This window comes from Zingiber officinale, chromosome 1A, assembly GCF_018446385.1.
Source record: "Zingiber officinale cultivar Zhangliang chromosome 1A, Zo_v1.1, whole genome shotgun sequence".
NCBI lineage: Eukaryota > Viridiplantae > Streptophyta > Magnoliopsida > Zingiberales > Zingiberaceae > Zingiber > Zingiber officinale.
This window is the reverse complement of record NC_055987.1, coordinates 188,837,364-188,854,842: the sequence shown is the minus strand read 5'-3', so window position 1 is coordinate 188,854,842 and position 17,479 is coordinate 188,837,364. Positions and strand designations below refer to the sequence as shown.

At 41.5% G+C, this 17,479-nt stretch overlaps 1 protein-coding gene across 4 annotated transcripts; it reads right to left on the bottom strand.

Annotated features, from left to right (window-relative positions):
• Positions 1-7,439: 7,439 nt before the first annotated feature.
• Positions 7,440-10,930, bottom strand: LOC122038777. Of its 4 annotated transcripts, none has more exons than XM_042598712.1 (4): positions 10,758-10,930; positions 9,708-10,498; positions 7,983-8,127; positions 7,440-7,812 (listed from the first exon to the last, which is right to left on the bottom strand). In XM_042598712.1, exons 2-4 carry the CDS (start codon positions 10,210-10,212, stop codon positions 7,776-7,778), a joined length of 687 nt encoding a protein of 228 aa, XP_042454646.1. In that variant the 5' UTR covers positions 10,213-10,498; positions 10,758-10,930; the 3' UTR covers positions 7,440-7,775. The 4 variants fall into 4 exon arrangements, with proteins under 4 accessions (XP_042454646.1, XP_042454649.1, XP_042454648.1 ...); XM_042598715.1 differs by having other exon boundaries at positions 9,708-10,227; positions 10,758-10,897; XM_042598714.1 differs by having other exon boundaries at positions 9,708-10,281; positions 10,758-10,890.
• Between the last annotated feature and the right edge of the window lie 6,549 nt (positions 10,931-17,479).

Here is a 17,479-nt window from a genome sequence, read left to right as displayed (position 1 = left end):
TTGTCTTGCAGGATGGATTCTGCAGGAAAACAGGGTCTGGGCGCCCGGGAGGCAAATTTCATCCAAACTCGCGCGTCGCCACGTGGAGCTTGCTGGTTGGACCTGCCACGTCCCACCAGGGCGCCCGGAAGGGATCCGGGGCGCCCCGAGCCTCATATAAAAGGAGGGTCAGAGGGGAGCTTCAGTACAACAACGAAAAGAAAGTCTTCCACTGCTTGTTCTACTACTCCGCGCTCCTGCGACGCTAACAAAGCTCCGACAATACGCTCCTTTCCTTTTTTTATTAAATTCTTGTCGGTATTTGCTTTATTTCCATTAGTATTCCTGTACTTTAATTTGTAATAACTTTCGAACTGCTAGTGATTGCCCACCGAAAGCACCCTTGTGTGTGGGCCTTGGAGTAGGAGTCGACACAGGCTCCGAACCAAGTAAAACCAGCTTGTGTTAGCATTGTTCTTTTATTTCCGCTGTGCGTAACTCTTTTCGAACGATTTTGTTTATTGATATTCACCCCCCCCATTTATCGAATCTCACGGTCCAACACTTACTCCATAACTCATGCGTGTTCTTGTATTCACCTACATGACTTATCACGTTAGAGAGCAAAATTTCAATCAACATTGATATTACCTTATTGTTTGCCTCCGATCTCGAGGTTTACTCCTCCGTCCAATATCGTGGTCGGAGTTTCTTCCCTTTCTTATCTTTCGAGACTTCGAATGGTTCTTCCACCACCATCATTGTGTCCCAATCCGTCTTGAAGAAGTTCTTCATCTTCACCATCCAAAAGGTGATGTCCCATAAACTTCCTCTTTCGAACTTTGGCGGTTCTATAAAGCCGGTCATCTTCTTAGCTTCCTCGGCGGTTAGTCCAACGGAGAGCGACCTTGCTCTGATACCACTTGTAGGGAATCGGTGGCCGACTTGAAGGGGGGTTGGATAGACAACACCCTCAAATTGATTGCTTCCTACACTCGTTAGTATGCGCAGCGGAAATACAAACTAACTACAAATATGAAAGATAAACACTAAAGGAAAGAAAAACAAGCAAACCGTTAACATGTTCGTTTAACGTGGTTTGGAGATTATGACTCCTACTTCACGGCGTGTCCTTGAGGTGGACGATCCCGATCCGTTGGTGGATTAGCCCCCGACAAACTCCGACTATCTCAAGTAGCTCCTTGTGGGTGGAGAAACCTCACCATAACACTCACAAACACTTGAGAACAAGTAGACTACTAATTAGGGTTTACCACCATTATTTTCGTCAGCTCTAACCAAGCTCCCAAGCTTTGGTTATATAGTCCGCGGGTTGAAAACCCCGCCTACCAGTTGACTGCCAAAACATGCAGTTGTCTGCCCTTTGTGAAAATTCGACCGTTACATCCCAACGGCTCGATACCAGTCGACTGCTAAAACTGGCAGTCGACTGCTCCACACTGACCGAACGAACAGAAGCATTCTGATCGCTCCCAGTCGACTGCACGGTCGACTGCACCAGTCGACTGCACGGTCAACTGCACCAGTCGACTGCACGATCGACTGCACCAGTCGACTGCACGATCGACTGCACCAGTCGACTGCACGATCGACTGCACCAGTCGACTACACGGTCGACTGCACCAGTCGACTACACGGTCGACTGCACTAGTCGACTGTTATAGTAACGCTACAGTATAGCTACAATACTGCTACAATAACACTACAGTAAAACCCTAAAAATAGGATTTTACTCCGAGTACAATCTCTCATGCACTCGTACTCTCACCCTTATGACTCACTTGACGCTTCTTTGCAGCTTTGACCTCTTGCCTTCAAGCCTATTTCCTTTGGCTCTCGTCCCTCGGATGCATTCAAGCTCACAGCTCGTCCCCAATGTCATCCTTCACGTATGCCTCAAAGTCGCTTTCCTCGGCCCTTGTCCTCCTTGCCTTGTCCACGGTCCCTCGGATGCTCCATCCTTCACCGGACCCAAAGCCATCAACCTGAGTCACATGTATATCCTGCATACCTGTACACTCACATACATATATCAAATAACAAGGGTGAACCTAACTTAAACCCTTTGCCCAAACACCAAAACACATGGTCCCACATACCATTAGGATTGCTCCAACATATTGTTGTGCAAAGGATGCCCACATATGATGTGGATATGGTTGAGGGCCAAAGGAGGGAATTAGAGAGAAAGAAAGGGGTATTTATGTCTTTTTACTGTTAGGGCATTAAGAGGTGGAAGAGGGGTTTGTGTTCAAGGGATTTTTTCTGCCGCAAGGACGAAGGACTAGGGGTGTCAAAAATGAACCCGACCCGACGACCTAACCCGAATCGACCCGAAAAAAATCAGGTTCGGGTTGGGCATTTTCGGGTTCGGGTCGGGTTCGGGTTGGAGGGTTGGAGAGTTAAAAATTTTCGGGTTGGGTCGGGTCGGGTTCGGGTTGACCCGGGTTGACTTAAATATAGGGTTTTGTGGGGTTAAATCAAATTTTATTTTAAAAATTTAGATGTTTTTATGTATATTAATATCATGTTTGTATGATAATGATGGAGTATTGAGATAAAAGTGAAGAATTATAGGGAAAATAGCCCAAAAAAGTCATTTTGAATCAGATTTTCGGGTTATATGGGTCGGGTTCGGGTTGATCGGGTTGGTCGGGTTCGGGTTTAGGTGTTTTGGGTTGAAGTCGGGTTCGGGTCGGGTTAAAAAAAAACAAAAAAAAAATCTAACCCGACCCAACCCGACCCAACCCACCCGAATTGACACCCCTACGAAGGACAGAGGGGGAACGCGAGCTCCGCCATCAGCCGACACCGGTGGCCGCTCCCCTTCCCCCCTTCAGGCCACCTTCGCGAGGATGCCGGCTGACACCTCTCCTCTTCCTTCTCCTCTTGACGCCATGGCCGTCGTCGCTTCCCTCTCCACGTCGACGACACCGATGCCACCTCTCTTCTTTCTCCCGTGAGACGTCGCCGCCGCCACAACAACACATGTGAGAGTCGGCACCTCCTCCCTTCTCCACACTGACTCCACCTCATGCGCTACCGCCGCCGCACGACGCATGTCGCTGCCGCCACACGGGAGCACACCGCCACCATGAGGGACCGACGCCAACATCCACAGCGCTGCTCTCTGACACCGCCTCCACTTTCTTCCTCGTCGCAGTGACCAGCCATCACTGCCAGTGAGGCATGCCCCTAGCTCTCCTTCTCGCTGAGCTCCTGATGCCTCACCTCCTTACTGTCGTCGCTGCTTCCAGAGATCACTGCCTGCCCTCCCCAGCGTTAAGGGCACAACTCTTCGCTGGTCAGCCCCTTGCCACCATCATCAACTAGCGTAGTCCCCTCCTTCCGCGTCGTTGGTCTCCTACCGGAGCGCTGCCTCCCCTCTCCTCTCTCGTTGTCGCCTACAGCGCCCCACAGTGCACATCGCCCTCTCCTGCCGAGATGGACGACGCCTCCTCCATTCAGCGATTTCTCCGACGTCCTATGCTTACTGTTGCTTACGGTCGACCCTCATCGTGGCGGTCAGCTTCTAATCCACCCCATCATATGCATCCGAAGTCGATCCGACATCTGATACACCCTATCGTATACTTCCAATGTCGGTCCGATATCTGATCTGCTACTGTCGTATGATTCCGGTGTTGATCGGGCCTTCAAGCCCTCGTTGTCATTATATTCTGACCTAACTTGTGTGATTATATCCTGGTCTGCGTACCGATATTTTATCCCGTCCTGCGTGCTGACGTCTTATCCCGATCTACGTGCTATTATTACTACCCACACTTCGTGTCATTATTCTACTCGTGCCTGCGTGTCGATATTATATCTCGGCTTGCGTGCCGATGTCATATCCTAGTCTATGTATTTCTGCCAGGTCACGTCCTGTGGGTTATCTTTCAGATCCAGGTCGCATTCAACTCCGTGCCGCTAGACCCAGTTCCACATCTAGCTTATCCGGCTCATGCATCTACTCTTTCAGGTCACGACAACTCAAGCAGCGTCCCATCCAAGGGCGCCCCTGGGCCAGGGTATGTTCTTTGTACTCACTCCACATTTATTTTTTTATTATACATCTTAATTTGTACTTATATACTCATTGGATCTACTTCGAATCTTGAGGTACCAGGGACTAGGACAATTCGGTCGTTGGCTGCAGATAGCGTTGATCAGAGGACTTTTGACGACTTGGTCAACATAGAAGTCATCTCAGCATACCCCCCTCCGGGACGTCGCAATTCAATCAACATTCCATCCATCTCACACGACGGTCCATCTGACTCAGTTTTCGAATAGGATCAACATATTTTCACAATGACATGATATTGTTCACTTTGGGCCTAGACCCTCATGTCTTTGCTCTTAGGCTCTCCCCAAAAGGCCTCATGCTAATAGAGATATCTTACATTCTTTTAAACTCATGATGTTTCCCAAATCTTTCCAACGTGGGACTTTGATTGAATCCAAACAATCCTCTCCCTTAAACGAAGGACCACAATTACTCTCATGATTCGGGCCTCTCCGCAAGCATCTAGTCACCTTGATCTGCTCCAGGCTTACCTTTAATTTCGTTCAAGGTCACCCTATATGACATCTGGTTTGGACCATGGTTTTGATACCATTTGTTGTGCAAAGAATGCCCACATATCTCTACAATAGCATGATATTGTCTACTTTGGGCCTAGACTTTCATGACTTTGCTCTTGGGCTCTCCCCAAAAGGTCTCATGCCAATAGAGATATCTTACATCCTTTTAAACCTATAATCTTTCCTAAATCTTTCCAATGTGGAACTTTGATTGAATCCTAACATACATTCTTCGGGTTCTCGGGCAAGTTGCTACATAGGAGGCAAAGCACTAAGTCCAATAAGGTCGTCCGACCCCTATGCCGCTTGGTTGTGTATTATGATGTTGGAGATATGATTATGAAGTAATAGAGAACCAACTAACCAAGTACCATAGGTCCGGTTGGTTCTGTGATTGACCGGCCATATGCTGGGAAATTTGTTTCTGAAGACTGGGAAACTAAGCCTTGAGAGATCTGATCAGTGCTTTTAGTTAATCGTCCTTGTACTTGGAGGCTTGTCCTTGTAGTGATAACCTGAGCTCTAGAAGTCCGGTCGAGTTTCTTCTGAGATTGGCCTTGTATATTTACTTTGCGAGATAAGGATACTGAGCCCTGTAAACTGGTCAGCATTATAACCGATTGTCTATATGAAGGAGGGTAGGTGCATGAACAATGAAGGCCCACAAGTTCGACCTACTATTGGATCGTCCAGCTGCATACTAAGTCATATTCTAAGAGTGGAACGTTGACCCTCCAGACCCGACCGAATATATTCCTGACCTTATAGCAGACCAATAATCTCTTAAACCTGAGCAGCTCATGGATGATAGGATACATACTAAACTTTAACTATTATCTCACCTTAACTTTGATTACCATATTATCCTAAGGTCTACACGTAACATCTCATATCACGGATCAAAAATGAATTTCTTATGGAATGAGGGTTTAATTTTCATAAAGTACAAAAATACTTGCAATATTTGGTGGCAAAATGCGAATACACTCACTCGCAGCGCCCCTGTCAACCCGTCCTAAGGCCAACACGGAGAAGGTAAATCACGGACGGCTACTAGCCTTTGGAATAGTGACTAGCACATAAGGAAGATATTTATCTCTATTTTATCAAGATTCGAACATTAAATCTCATGATGATAATATTTCATATACTAACCACTACATCACACCGTTCCGAGAGAACAAATACTTGCAATACTTGAACCATTACCTCGTAGTCTATTTATGCTTCCTAAATTAATCCAGTGATATATCTGAATACCTGGGTTTTTTTTTTCATATTCTAAAGAGTTAATAACATTACATTTTTCTTAAATCTCATTTAACGCCATTTATTTATTGATAAATATTTTTCTAAATGCGATAAAAATTATTTTTCAGTTTTTTATGGGAGAAAATATTTTTCTATTGAGAAAAAGAAAAGTTTTTTAATCATATTTTCCATTATCAAACACTATTTTTCTAAAAAAATATATATTATTTAAAAATATTTTCTATAAGATAAATTCATCATATTTAATTTTAATTAGCCCAAATTTGAACAAGAATCCTTGGTCCCGAACCCTTGGATCAGTCCTGATCCCTTATTTATTCATTAGTTGAATAGGCTAGATCTCATTTGTTTAATAGGTAAGGTCCAATCCATCCATCCAATCAATAAATAAGACTTCTTTTAATTCAAAAAATTTTGAATCAGAGGATCTAGTCTCTCCCAATTTTAACTGCTTAAACGGGAAGGAATGCATATTATTATAGTAGATAACATGTTTTTTGGTTGGAGCATAATTAATTATGAAAGATGGTGGATATTGTGATTTCATTTTGACCCCTCTTTCCTCGGGTCAAAAGTCAAAGCATCTTGACTTGTCTAGCTCATGATTTTTAGATATTACTATTTTAGCTTATAAATGTTTTCTTTTTTTCTATTTAGTATCCATAGTTTGATAAATTTGCACAAACCTCAAAGTCCAATCTAATTAAGCCCCATTTATTCTGAATCGTGAATTGTACTTAAGTTACCGCGTGAATTGTACTTAAGTTTATTAAAATAAGTAAATTAGCATTACTTGGATCTTATTTTTCTCTTGCTAATTATGAAAATTGCTAGTCAAAATGGTCGTGACGACGAAATAAACCCTCATTTTATCAAAAATATTCTAATCTTACAAGGAACAACAAGAAAAAACTTTTGTTTCTAAACTAACTCCCTGTATTTTGCTGACAAAAAACTTGTACAAGCCAATATAAAAATCTAATATAAAATAATTATATTTATAATTTATAAAGACTGATTATATGAAGATATATATTCAAAATCTTATTGTATACAATAAACAACAACGAAAATGTTCATGTCTTAAAGAATGATTATACTTTTCTATTATTTTAAAGTGATTTTCTCTACAAAAATAACAATTAACTTTTCACAAATAACACTTGTAATTTTTTTTCATATAATCTCAAGTCCTTTTCATTTATTTAATAATAAAATTTTAAGCCTTTTATAACAAAATCCAAATCAGTAAATTAATCCTTTATCTTATTATAATAAAACTAAATTAATCCTTTATTTTATTATAATAAAACTATCATCTTCTAGTTAACTGAGCACCTATAGAAACAAAAAGCCCTTGTGATCAAGTTGCATATTTGTGCATCTAATTCTTTATTATTTCAGAAAGTGTGGGCTAACTTAGTGATGAAATTCTACTAATGAAGGATGGTGCAAGGAAAGATCGGACTATATATTTTATTACCATTGCACACAAATCATTCTACTAATATAAGAGTTAAATCAAAATATTCATGGATGATTTATAAACTTAGATGAACAAATTACTATCAACTTGAGCATACATGCTAAAAAGAGTCATCCTCTTATATTTATAGTCCAAGAACTGCACTTGTCCAAGGCCAAAAGAATGCCAACTCGAAACCCTTAGCAATGCGAACTAATGTGCAACAGAATCTGCCATCCAGGAGTTACAGACTCGAATGTACAAAGCGCGGTTACGAGTAAATATACAGACGATATGTTTTAGTCAAAGCCAAAAAGGATATAAATGTGTGACAAGAGGGTAAGTAGCATACAAAACTATTCCTTGCAGGAACTACAAGTGATTTCTGCATAGATGGTAGGACTCAGATCAAGACCTTCAGGGTCTGTTATCCTCCGGTTCTGCTTTCCATCTAATGCCCGATTAAGTTAGTCTGAGGCCCTACATCACTGCAATGACAAAGTGACTGTTATTATCATTAGAGCTAATAATACCCGTCGATGATTTTATCGATATCTTATTATCTAATATAGAACAGTTATAGTAGGAATCAGAGTGAGAGTATGAAGTAAAAAACTTGGAGAATTGTGAACAGTAAGAATACGATAGAGAAGCGTACGGTGGGGATGCTAAGTGGGGCGCGTTGAGGCCATTTACTGAGGCACCCTTGTTAAATTGAAGAGAGATGAATCCACCGCGAACTTGTACAGAAGATTCAGGCGAACCATGATGATTGATGTTAGAATTGCTCCGTGATAATGCTCCTGCATAGAACGCCAACTCGTGACTGCATGATTAAGTAAGAAGATACTGGTAATTGCAATCAGTCGTTAATGTTGCATATGAGGCATAGTCTCAAGGCCTTGAGTCTTTGCCAGTAAAAAAAAATAGTGAACAACTTACAACCAGCAAGAAGCCTAAAAAGTTTAAATCTTCATAGGCTCGGTTAGCTTCAATTGTCGCTATCAGGGTATATACAATCTTCATATGGTTTAAAGAGTTTAAGATCATATAAAAGCCTAATCCATATGACAACTGGTTAGATGTCCTAAAGTTAACAAAATCCATCTAATGACAAAAGTAAAACAACAACAAAACAAAATTCCTCATCGAGTGAACCGTAAGATGCAGTATTTTAAATGAACAAACAGTAATGGACAGCAACAAAATAGCAAACAATTACTCAATTCAATCGAGACAATAGAAGTGGAACGAGCAATTAGCACATTTATAAATAACGGAAGATCAGTTTACATGAGCTTTTCTACCACGTCCTGCTCCTGCTGTAGCAAAATGAAGTACAGAGGACTAAGTCGTTCATTAGCCACATGGGAGTTAGTATCCATGTTCCATAATATTATTACAAAGTTAATTCATTGTCTATACAATATTGACAATGACCAACGTAATTATCTATAGTAAAGTTGCCTCAAATTATTAAGCAGGTATAGTAGGCAACTTAAGTTAAATAATAGAAACAAGAACATAATTACAAGCTCTCTCCTGGAAATGGACTTCTCGGATCAGGCATTAAGGGACCATCCTACAAAGGTGGCCTATAGATCAACACTGAGGTGATCACTTGAAGTTCATGATCCATAAAAAATCCGAAAAGGACTGCACATGTGCAGAAGCCTGAAACAAACAATGGAAAGGATCTCAACTAATGGACTTTCAAAAATAAGAGGCCCACCTTATTCAAAGCATACACCTTTACTTCATAGATTGGCTGTTGATGGATACTTGTATCACAAGTGTCAATTTATTAGTATGTTTGTGCCATCAAAGAAGAAAGTATATTTCTACAGTAGATTTAGTATCGTAGAAGAGATATTAGCTCAAATGTATCATCATGATGCAACTTGTTATTTTCTGTTTGGCTGTTGCATAAAGAATCGGCAATATAATCAAAACAATCAAGAAGATCAATTTTTTCTTCTTCTTTTACATCGTTATATACAGCATGTTTTCCACTGCAGCTTTGAATATTGATTTATGATAGCATTTGCCAATATCCAGCAGTAGTAGTAGAAGTTAAAAGGGAAGGCAATTAGATTGAATAATGTGCAAAAGAAAAAGATAACTTCAAGCTTAGTAGCACACTAGAAATGTATTTATTTCCTGCAGTGTCATCGTGGCAGAAGGAAAGGAGTAAGACAATTGCCCGTAGTAGTTACTAAATCTTAAGTAAATGACATTAAATATGTAAATGGACAAGGAATTCTTGGAAAAGATTGCTTGTTATTGAATGGTAACATGTCTTTCAGAACTAGAAGATCATTTAATCCTTATCAAGGGCTTGTGATATAATTCAAAGGCAATGAAAATCAAGAAGGAAATATACCTTGTAATATTATTAGGAGGCAAAAAAGAATGGTAAAAATCATGGCACAGAGGTTGCCACTAGAAGATGATGATTTGCCATTTTTCAACATCTTTTTCATCCTCTCAATCCTAGCCCGCTTCATCATGGCGAGCTCAGATATCTCTCTAATCAACTTCTGATCAGTGTCATCGAAAGGCGAAGATGTTGGAGGACGGGGAGGTTTTGGAGGTTTTTTACAGCGTTTCTTTTTCACCTTCTCAGCTCCCAATTTCAACAAACTCTCCTTTTCTTCTCCATCCCTCCTGTCCAATGAAATTTCAGCATTTGCGACAGGAAGCTCGGCATGAATGGCCATTCTGTTCGGAACTTGTTCGCCTTTCGAATCATTTGATCCCTTATACAATGCATTCTTTCCCTGCCCTGCGCTAGAAGCCACATCTTTTGTTCCTTCCTGTTCGCGCATAGCCAAACTCATGCCACTCTCCAAGTCCACAGCATCCTCATCTATTATTGTTCCTTGCATATCTATGAAGTCCAACTGCAAACCAATACTCGATCAAAGCAGAATGCAAGTCCACGTTCTTATTAGCACCTACGACGAACAGCTAAGAACAGCATAAAAAATTTGATGCAACTCAGAACCCTAGCTAAAATCAACCAGCGTCAATTCCCAAGGAACCCTAGAAAAACATCCAGAGTGGAGAAGGTTCCAAAATCTCAAACGCAGCAAATACATCTACAGGAACGAAAACCTAATGTCCTTTTCCAGACGAAAGATCGGGTCTTGTTGCCCCATCCGAAAGGAATTTCTGTAGAGGGGAAAAAAAAGAACTTTAAGAGATCAAAATAAAACGCAATGCGCCAAATCAGACAAGAAATTCGTGCAAAAAAACATCTTTAAAGAGAAGAAAACAAGATCAGCAGCACGCGGGCATACCATTCGATCACAAGAAGACATGTGATGGAAAGAGAGGAACAAAAAAAAAATGGCAAACGTAGACGAAATCGATCGACCGAAAAAAAAATAAAAAAAAATAAAAGAAACTGCTGAGAAATCGAGATGCATACCGGGAGGAAAGGAAGGGACCGTGATTCGCGAGACCACAATGAGCTTAGCCTATTCAAGCGGCGACCGCCTGTGATCTTAGACCCAAGCCCATCAATAAATCCAACGGATAAGTCGAACTTTAGATTCGCAAACTAACTAAAATTATCGATATAGTTTAGATTTCCGCCTAGATTACTTTGAAACCAATAAAAAGCAACTGAGCAATTAAGATTTTGTATAAATATATATATATATATGTTGTCGCTGCTATGGATAGTTAGTACAACAATAATAATAAATTTGTCCCTTAAATATTATTTTTAAAACCTATTATTAATTATTTTAAAAATATTTAAATATAGTTAATAACTAATTGTTTTATACTAAATTTTTTTATTTTTTTAATAAAACAATTTATTATTAAATTTATGATAGATCTCATAAATTATAGTAATAGGTGATTAAGTTCACCTTCAATATTTAATATGACAAAAAGTGATTCATTTACTATTAGTTATTAGTGTAGATGACTAAGATATAAAGAAAGGTATATTCGGACATATCAAATTTTGACCTCAAAACCTCATGTGATAACATTTCATATTTTATGTCACGCCCCGGGGGAGTCATTGTCCGAAGAAATTTCGGCAGCATCTCCCTTGTACGGCGGACAATCTGAAATTTTCTATATCACCATATACTTCAGCCACATGCGGTTGGAATAATAACAATAATAATAAGCAAACAACACAGACAACCACGCAGTTTATATAAATTTCAGCCTCTGGCTGACATAACCACGCAGTTTAATAATAATCAAACTGAACAGTAGTACGATGATTTGAAAACAACCCTACTCAACTACACCCATAAAGCTCAAAACATATTTCTACTCCACTATACTCGTAAAGCTCAAATCCGACGATAAAACCAACTTACCTCTTCTGCCATCTAGGCAGGCATGTAGTAAAAGCAAATCCAAAACCAAATCCATCGACATCACAAAATCCATACAATGTCCATACCATCAAACAGAACAAGTTTAGCATAATCTAATTAAGAAAACCAAAAGACCAACAATATCCTCGTGGTCTGCAGGGGACTAGCGACTGGAATTCTCTCCTGACAGCATCAACCTGAAATAGCAACGGAGGCGGGGGTGAGTCCAACACTCAGCGGGTAACAACTGATATACATAGTAAGGAAGTAACATCTAGCACTAATCATGCGTACAGTCTCCTGACGTAATAAAGGTAAATGCAAATCTGAAATGAACAGGAGAATATTGTACTAACCAGGACCTGATACAAGGATAAACAGTCCGATAGGTATAGAAATCCTGTATACATGTCAAGCATGAGCATCCAACCAATATGCAGCAAATAAATACAGCAAACACAATCACAAGAAATAAATGCATCAATGTGTATGATGCCAATGCAGTCATGGTCACCCCTGACGCCAGTCAGCCATCTCACACCCAATGGTGGGACCGAGTGGGTAGGGCTGTGACAACCGTGCACTCTGCATCACTACTCCTGATGAGTGACCAAGTGGACGGGATGCTGTCGGAGTATACACATACTCCTACCCCAAATCATAAATGGGGGAGCGCAATGCTCTCATCTCCCGGTACACGATGACGGGGAGGGGTCTCAACGTGCTACCACTCTGCAATCACACTACCCATGAGCGGACCAACGGAGCACCGAACGAGCAAACTGACGTGCTGCCACACTGTGTCACGCTACCCATGAGCATCAACAACGGAGCATCGAACAGTGATGAAACTGGCGATGTGCTCGACAATAATAGAGCAATCTATCACACAGCATGCAATCATGCGAATGGTGCATGACACTAAGCATGGTAATATACTGAACCAAATCTATATACATACATGATGTGCACCATAGTCAATAAATCATATCAAGGGTACATAGATCAGATAGGGTATCACACCTAGGTCCTGAACATGGTGAAACATAGTTATATCACTACCCCTAATCATGTATAATCAGATAAGCAATAACATGATATGCAAAACAAGCAATCAACCAAGCATGTAACAGGTAGCGGGTAGTGACTAACCGAAACAAAATAATAAACATAATTATTGCTATTTGTTAAATTCACTACTATGCATATCAAAGACAAAGTCAAAAGTACCCGCCTCCAATCGTAAAGTCCAATCTGGTCAAATCAAAGTCGAGACGCCCGTCTCGAATCAGAATCCTGCGCCAAACAATATACAAATATTTTATTTAGCTAACTTCATAAGAACAGCTAAATAAAATGCCTAGAACTAATTTAGGGTAAAACCCTAATCATATATCCTCAATTTACATTTTTAAATCTAATAGTTAATTAGGGTTAGGAACTAAATCCCCAATCAACCCATTAGATTAAATCCAAACCTAATTCCCTTAACACATAAACATCTAACTACAAAACGTATCAAATTCCTACCCTTACCTCAATTCACAGCCATGATTGATCCACAATCAAGGAGTGTGTTTGCTGCTGGAACAAGGTGAGTGGCTGGAAATCCACTTGCACTAAACAATCAAGAAGGAAATACACTGATCAACAAAACAATCCAATTCAAGACATAACCTACTGACCTTACCTCTTCCTTGATGTCCTCAACTAAAGCAAGATTGCCATGGCAAATTCCAACAGCCCCAAATCAAACCTACTGGCCAGAAGCAACAACCTACTGCCCTGATCAAGTTGCTGTCCACCAACCGGATCAAGAAGAAATGATCAAGAAATCACAAGACACTACTAACAATTAAATTCCAGCAATAATTTGTTCCCATTACCTCTTCTTCGATGATGACAACAAGAATCAGAAGTTGGTGGCTACAACGGCCGGAGTTAGGGCACGACAGTGAAAACCAAACTAGGGCACGAGGGAAGGCGGCGCTGAGTGAGTCTAGGGCTCGGGTGCCGGCACAAAGAATCGGCCGGTGATGGCTCTCACAGCGTCGGCATCGGGCAGAGGAGAGGAGGAAGGTGTCGGCGTCAGTGATTAGGGCACAAGGGGTCGGCTTGATCGGCACTGCTCGTGCGGTGTCGGCTGTGGTGGCGACTCGGGAAGGAGGAAGAGGAAAGAAGGCCAGCACTGCTCGGCGTCGGCGGAGGAGAGGATCGGGATGGGGCTCGGTCGACGGTGGCTCTGTGCAAAGCTCGGATCCGGATCGGAGTGGCGGCAGAGGAGAAGAAGAGGAAAGCGGAGTCTGATTTTGGGAGAAGAAGTAGGAGGAGAGGAGGAAACCGCTGAGTGGCAGTTAGGGCACGGGAAGACTTCGCGCGTGAGAGAAGAAGGGAAGAGGGCGCGCGGGTTTTCGACGAGGAAGAGAAGAAATAAAGAAAAAAGAAAAAAGAAAAAGGAAATATAAAAATAGATATTTCCTCGCTTAAATGGGTAGCCTAAACAGGCTTTTCCCGGGCCCCGTTTTTATCCCCGTTAATTCGTCCGTACGAGCTCCGAAAAATTCCCGAAAAATTTCCAAAAATTCCGAAAAATTCCCTTATTAATATTCACCTATTTTCGGTATTTTACATTTTAACCATCGTATTACCCTGAGAGGACAAAGCATGACAGGAGAAAACACCTTCAATGCTCAATGCTCCTTACACTACATCTCTAAATTATGTAAAGAAAGGTAAATTATAGGATCAGTTTATAGTCGACCGACAAGTGACTAGAGGATATGAGGTGTTTTTTTTCCGAGGGCATGCACTAGTTAAGAATTGATCCCTATTTCGTTATAGCTTATATGACAATTGAGGTGGGGCCCCCAAGTCGGGTTAAAGTCTGTTGGTGCAGTTTGCACTAACGGTCTAACTCAGATTTTGATGAATGACAAATGAGTTAAGTTAGGTGCTGTTATGATCTAACCACTTTACCAAGTGTATAGGAGAAGTCCAGATAGGTCAACAGACCGACTAGATATCTGGCGAGAAATCCAGCTAGATTAACGTGCTGACCGATAGCTAGTGCGAAGTCTAGATAGGTCGACGAGCTGACCGAATATCTGACAGGAAATTCAGCTATATCAACAGGCTTACTGGATAGCTGGTATGAAGTCCAGATAGGTCGATTAGCTGACCGGATATTTAACGAGAAGTCTAGCTAGGTCGACGAGCCGACCGAATAGCTGGCATGAAGTTCAGACAGGTCGATGGGCTGACCGGATGTTTGACAAATTGGTAAGTTAAGGTAAGTCACTAGAGGAGAGTGACTAAGTGATGATGCGTCCCGATTTGAGGGGCCAGTAGGCGTCGGTCCAGTTTAGGTCCATTTCGGATCCCTAAACTGAGACACTGACTAGATTCTGGTCGGGAAGACAAGATCTAACTCATAAATCTATATAAACTATTCATGCATATATTTTTCTAACTCTATATTGTAGAGACAAACGTAGATCTTTGAATTCTGTACGTGTGGGAACAGATAGAGCTTGATTCCGAGTTCGGAGTCAAAAGATATGACCTCCAGAAGATTGATGTATCAAACTAATAGTTGGAGGCGTCTCGGAGCGTTGGAGGTGCCTCTGATCAGCCATATTCGAATAGTAACGTCTTCGACAAGGATAAGGCCAAATTCTTCTCATCTGATGTTAATTTTTGGGATCTGATAAGCTCTGGAGACCCCTCCAAAGGACTATAAAAAGAGAGGTTGAGCAAGCTTTAGAGACACAACTTTATACTGAGCTTCTACGATTCTTCTGCTACTTCAACTATGATTTGCTGCTGTTGTGCTACTATTCCGTGACATTCGACCGCTGTCGGCAGATCGACAGTAATACACGAGCCTATTCAAATTCCTATCTATTATAGTATTGGTAACGATTTTTATTTACTGTTTACCTTTCATACTTGCAAAAAGGAAGTATAGGTTGTTACACTGTCCTACGTTCATCTTGTATTCGATTACCTCTTACGGGGGTTCTAGAAGAGGGGTTTAGTGGATTACCCATTGATAGGTCCATGGGACCTGGGTCTTGGAGTAGGAGTCGCCGAAGTCTCTAAACCAAGTAAAATCGATCGTGTTTTCTTGTGTTCTCGTTCTTTTTAGTTTTCCGCTACGTTAGTACTTTGATTTTAAAACCGAAAAGATGAGTTTTTGAAAACCACGTGATTCAGCCCCCCCCTTCTCACACGTGCAATCGATCTAACAAAGTCAAGGAGGCCGACTGACATGACAATCAAAGTCAAGGAGTACCAGCATTTTGGGCTAGCACATACAATTGTCTCAACTGAGGGTTCATTCGACCGTCAGACCATGGTTGGAGTTCCGAACCGAGTCGATACCCTTCAAAGTAAAGTCCTTTTCATTACTCGGGGATATCATGATCAACTATTCCACCTGAGCCATCTAGCCAAACATACCTATGGTCTAATTAGACAACTGAAACACTTGGTCTAATCAAACGCAGTGGCTAAACAGATAGTGTAGGATCGGAAAGACACTAGAGGGGGTGAATAGCGATCATCGAAAATTGATAGTGAATTAAAGTATGTAGTGGAAGAAAAGAAAATAATGCTAACAAACCAAATTTTACTTGGTTCGGAACCTTCGACGATTCTTATTCCAACGCCCGCACTCGTCGAGTGCTTTTGTTTGACAATCCATTATCAGTTCGTAAATGTATTGCAGGAATTGGTTACAAGAACTGAAAAGAATAATGTTACCAACACAGAAAGGAAATATGAAGAACTCTTCGTTTTTCGAACTTGGGGCAGCCTTTCAATGTTGTCAGAGCTTTTTCAGAGCCGCACACAAGAGAGAAAATTGTAGTAATTGTTGTTTTTGAAGCTCCTGGTCGAAGGCCTTTAAATATGCCCATTCCGGGTGACTGGAACCCCTCCAGACACCTGGACCACGTGGCTCAATCAGTCGATAGGATCCATATCAACTTGTTGATCAATTTTACGGTCCTGGTGCCTGAACCGACTTCTGGGCACCTGGATCGCTAGGGCACCCGAGGCACCCGCTTGGACGAGACTGGTCCGAGTGCCCGAACCCCTTCCGGGCACTGGGACCCTCTTTTTCAACTCCTTTTCCTACAAAAAAGGGTTAGTCCTAGGCAACAAAAATAGGTTAGTTAGTACAACTCAGCAAATAGGAGTAATAATTAGATCATGTCTCATCGAGACCAGGAGGATCTAGTCAAGATCTTAACTTAGGTTTCCTAAATGGATCTAAGTTGGATCGACGCCTACAATTCCCTCAACGGGGAACGCGTCCTCACCGGATCTCTCCTCCAGTTACTTACCTTCACTTACCAACTGCAGTCACTTGACTTGCCTTTGACCCACTAGGTCTTCCCCGCGCAGTTGTCAGGTCTGGATACCTAATTGGATTTCGGCTGGTTGTCAGGCCCGCGGACCCAATCGGACTTCCCGCCAGATATATGGTCCCGCGGACCTATATGGACTTCGCACCAGCTATCGGGTTCTGTGGACCTAGCTAGATTTCAACCTGGTGTCAGATCCTTCAGACCAGTCAACTCCTGCATACTTGATAGAAAGGTTAGACAAACACTATATCTAACTTTAACTTATTTGTCATACATCAAAGTTAGATTATTAGTGAAACTTGCACTAACAGATAGGTCGAGTGAGGGACGAGTCCCCAACAATATTCTACAAATCCGATCGACTTGCCCTTACAAGTGATTGTTGATCGGGTCACAGGAGGAACTCGACCGGCTTGACATGTAAACATATG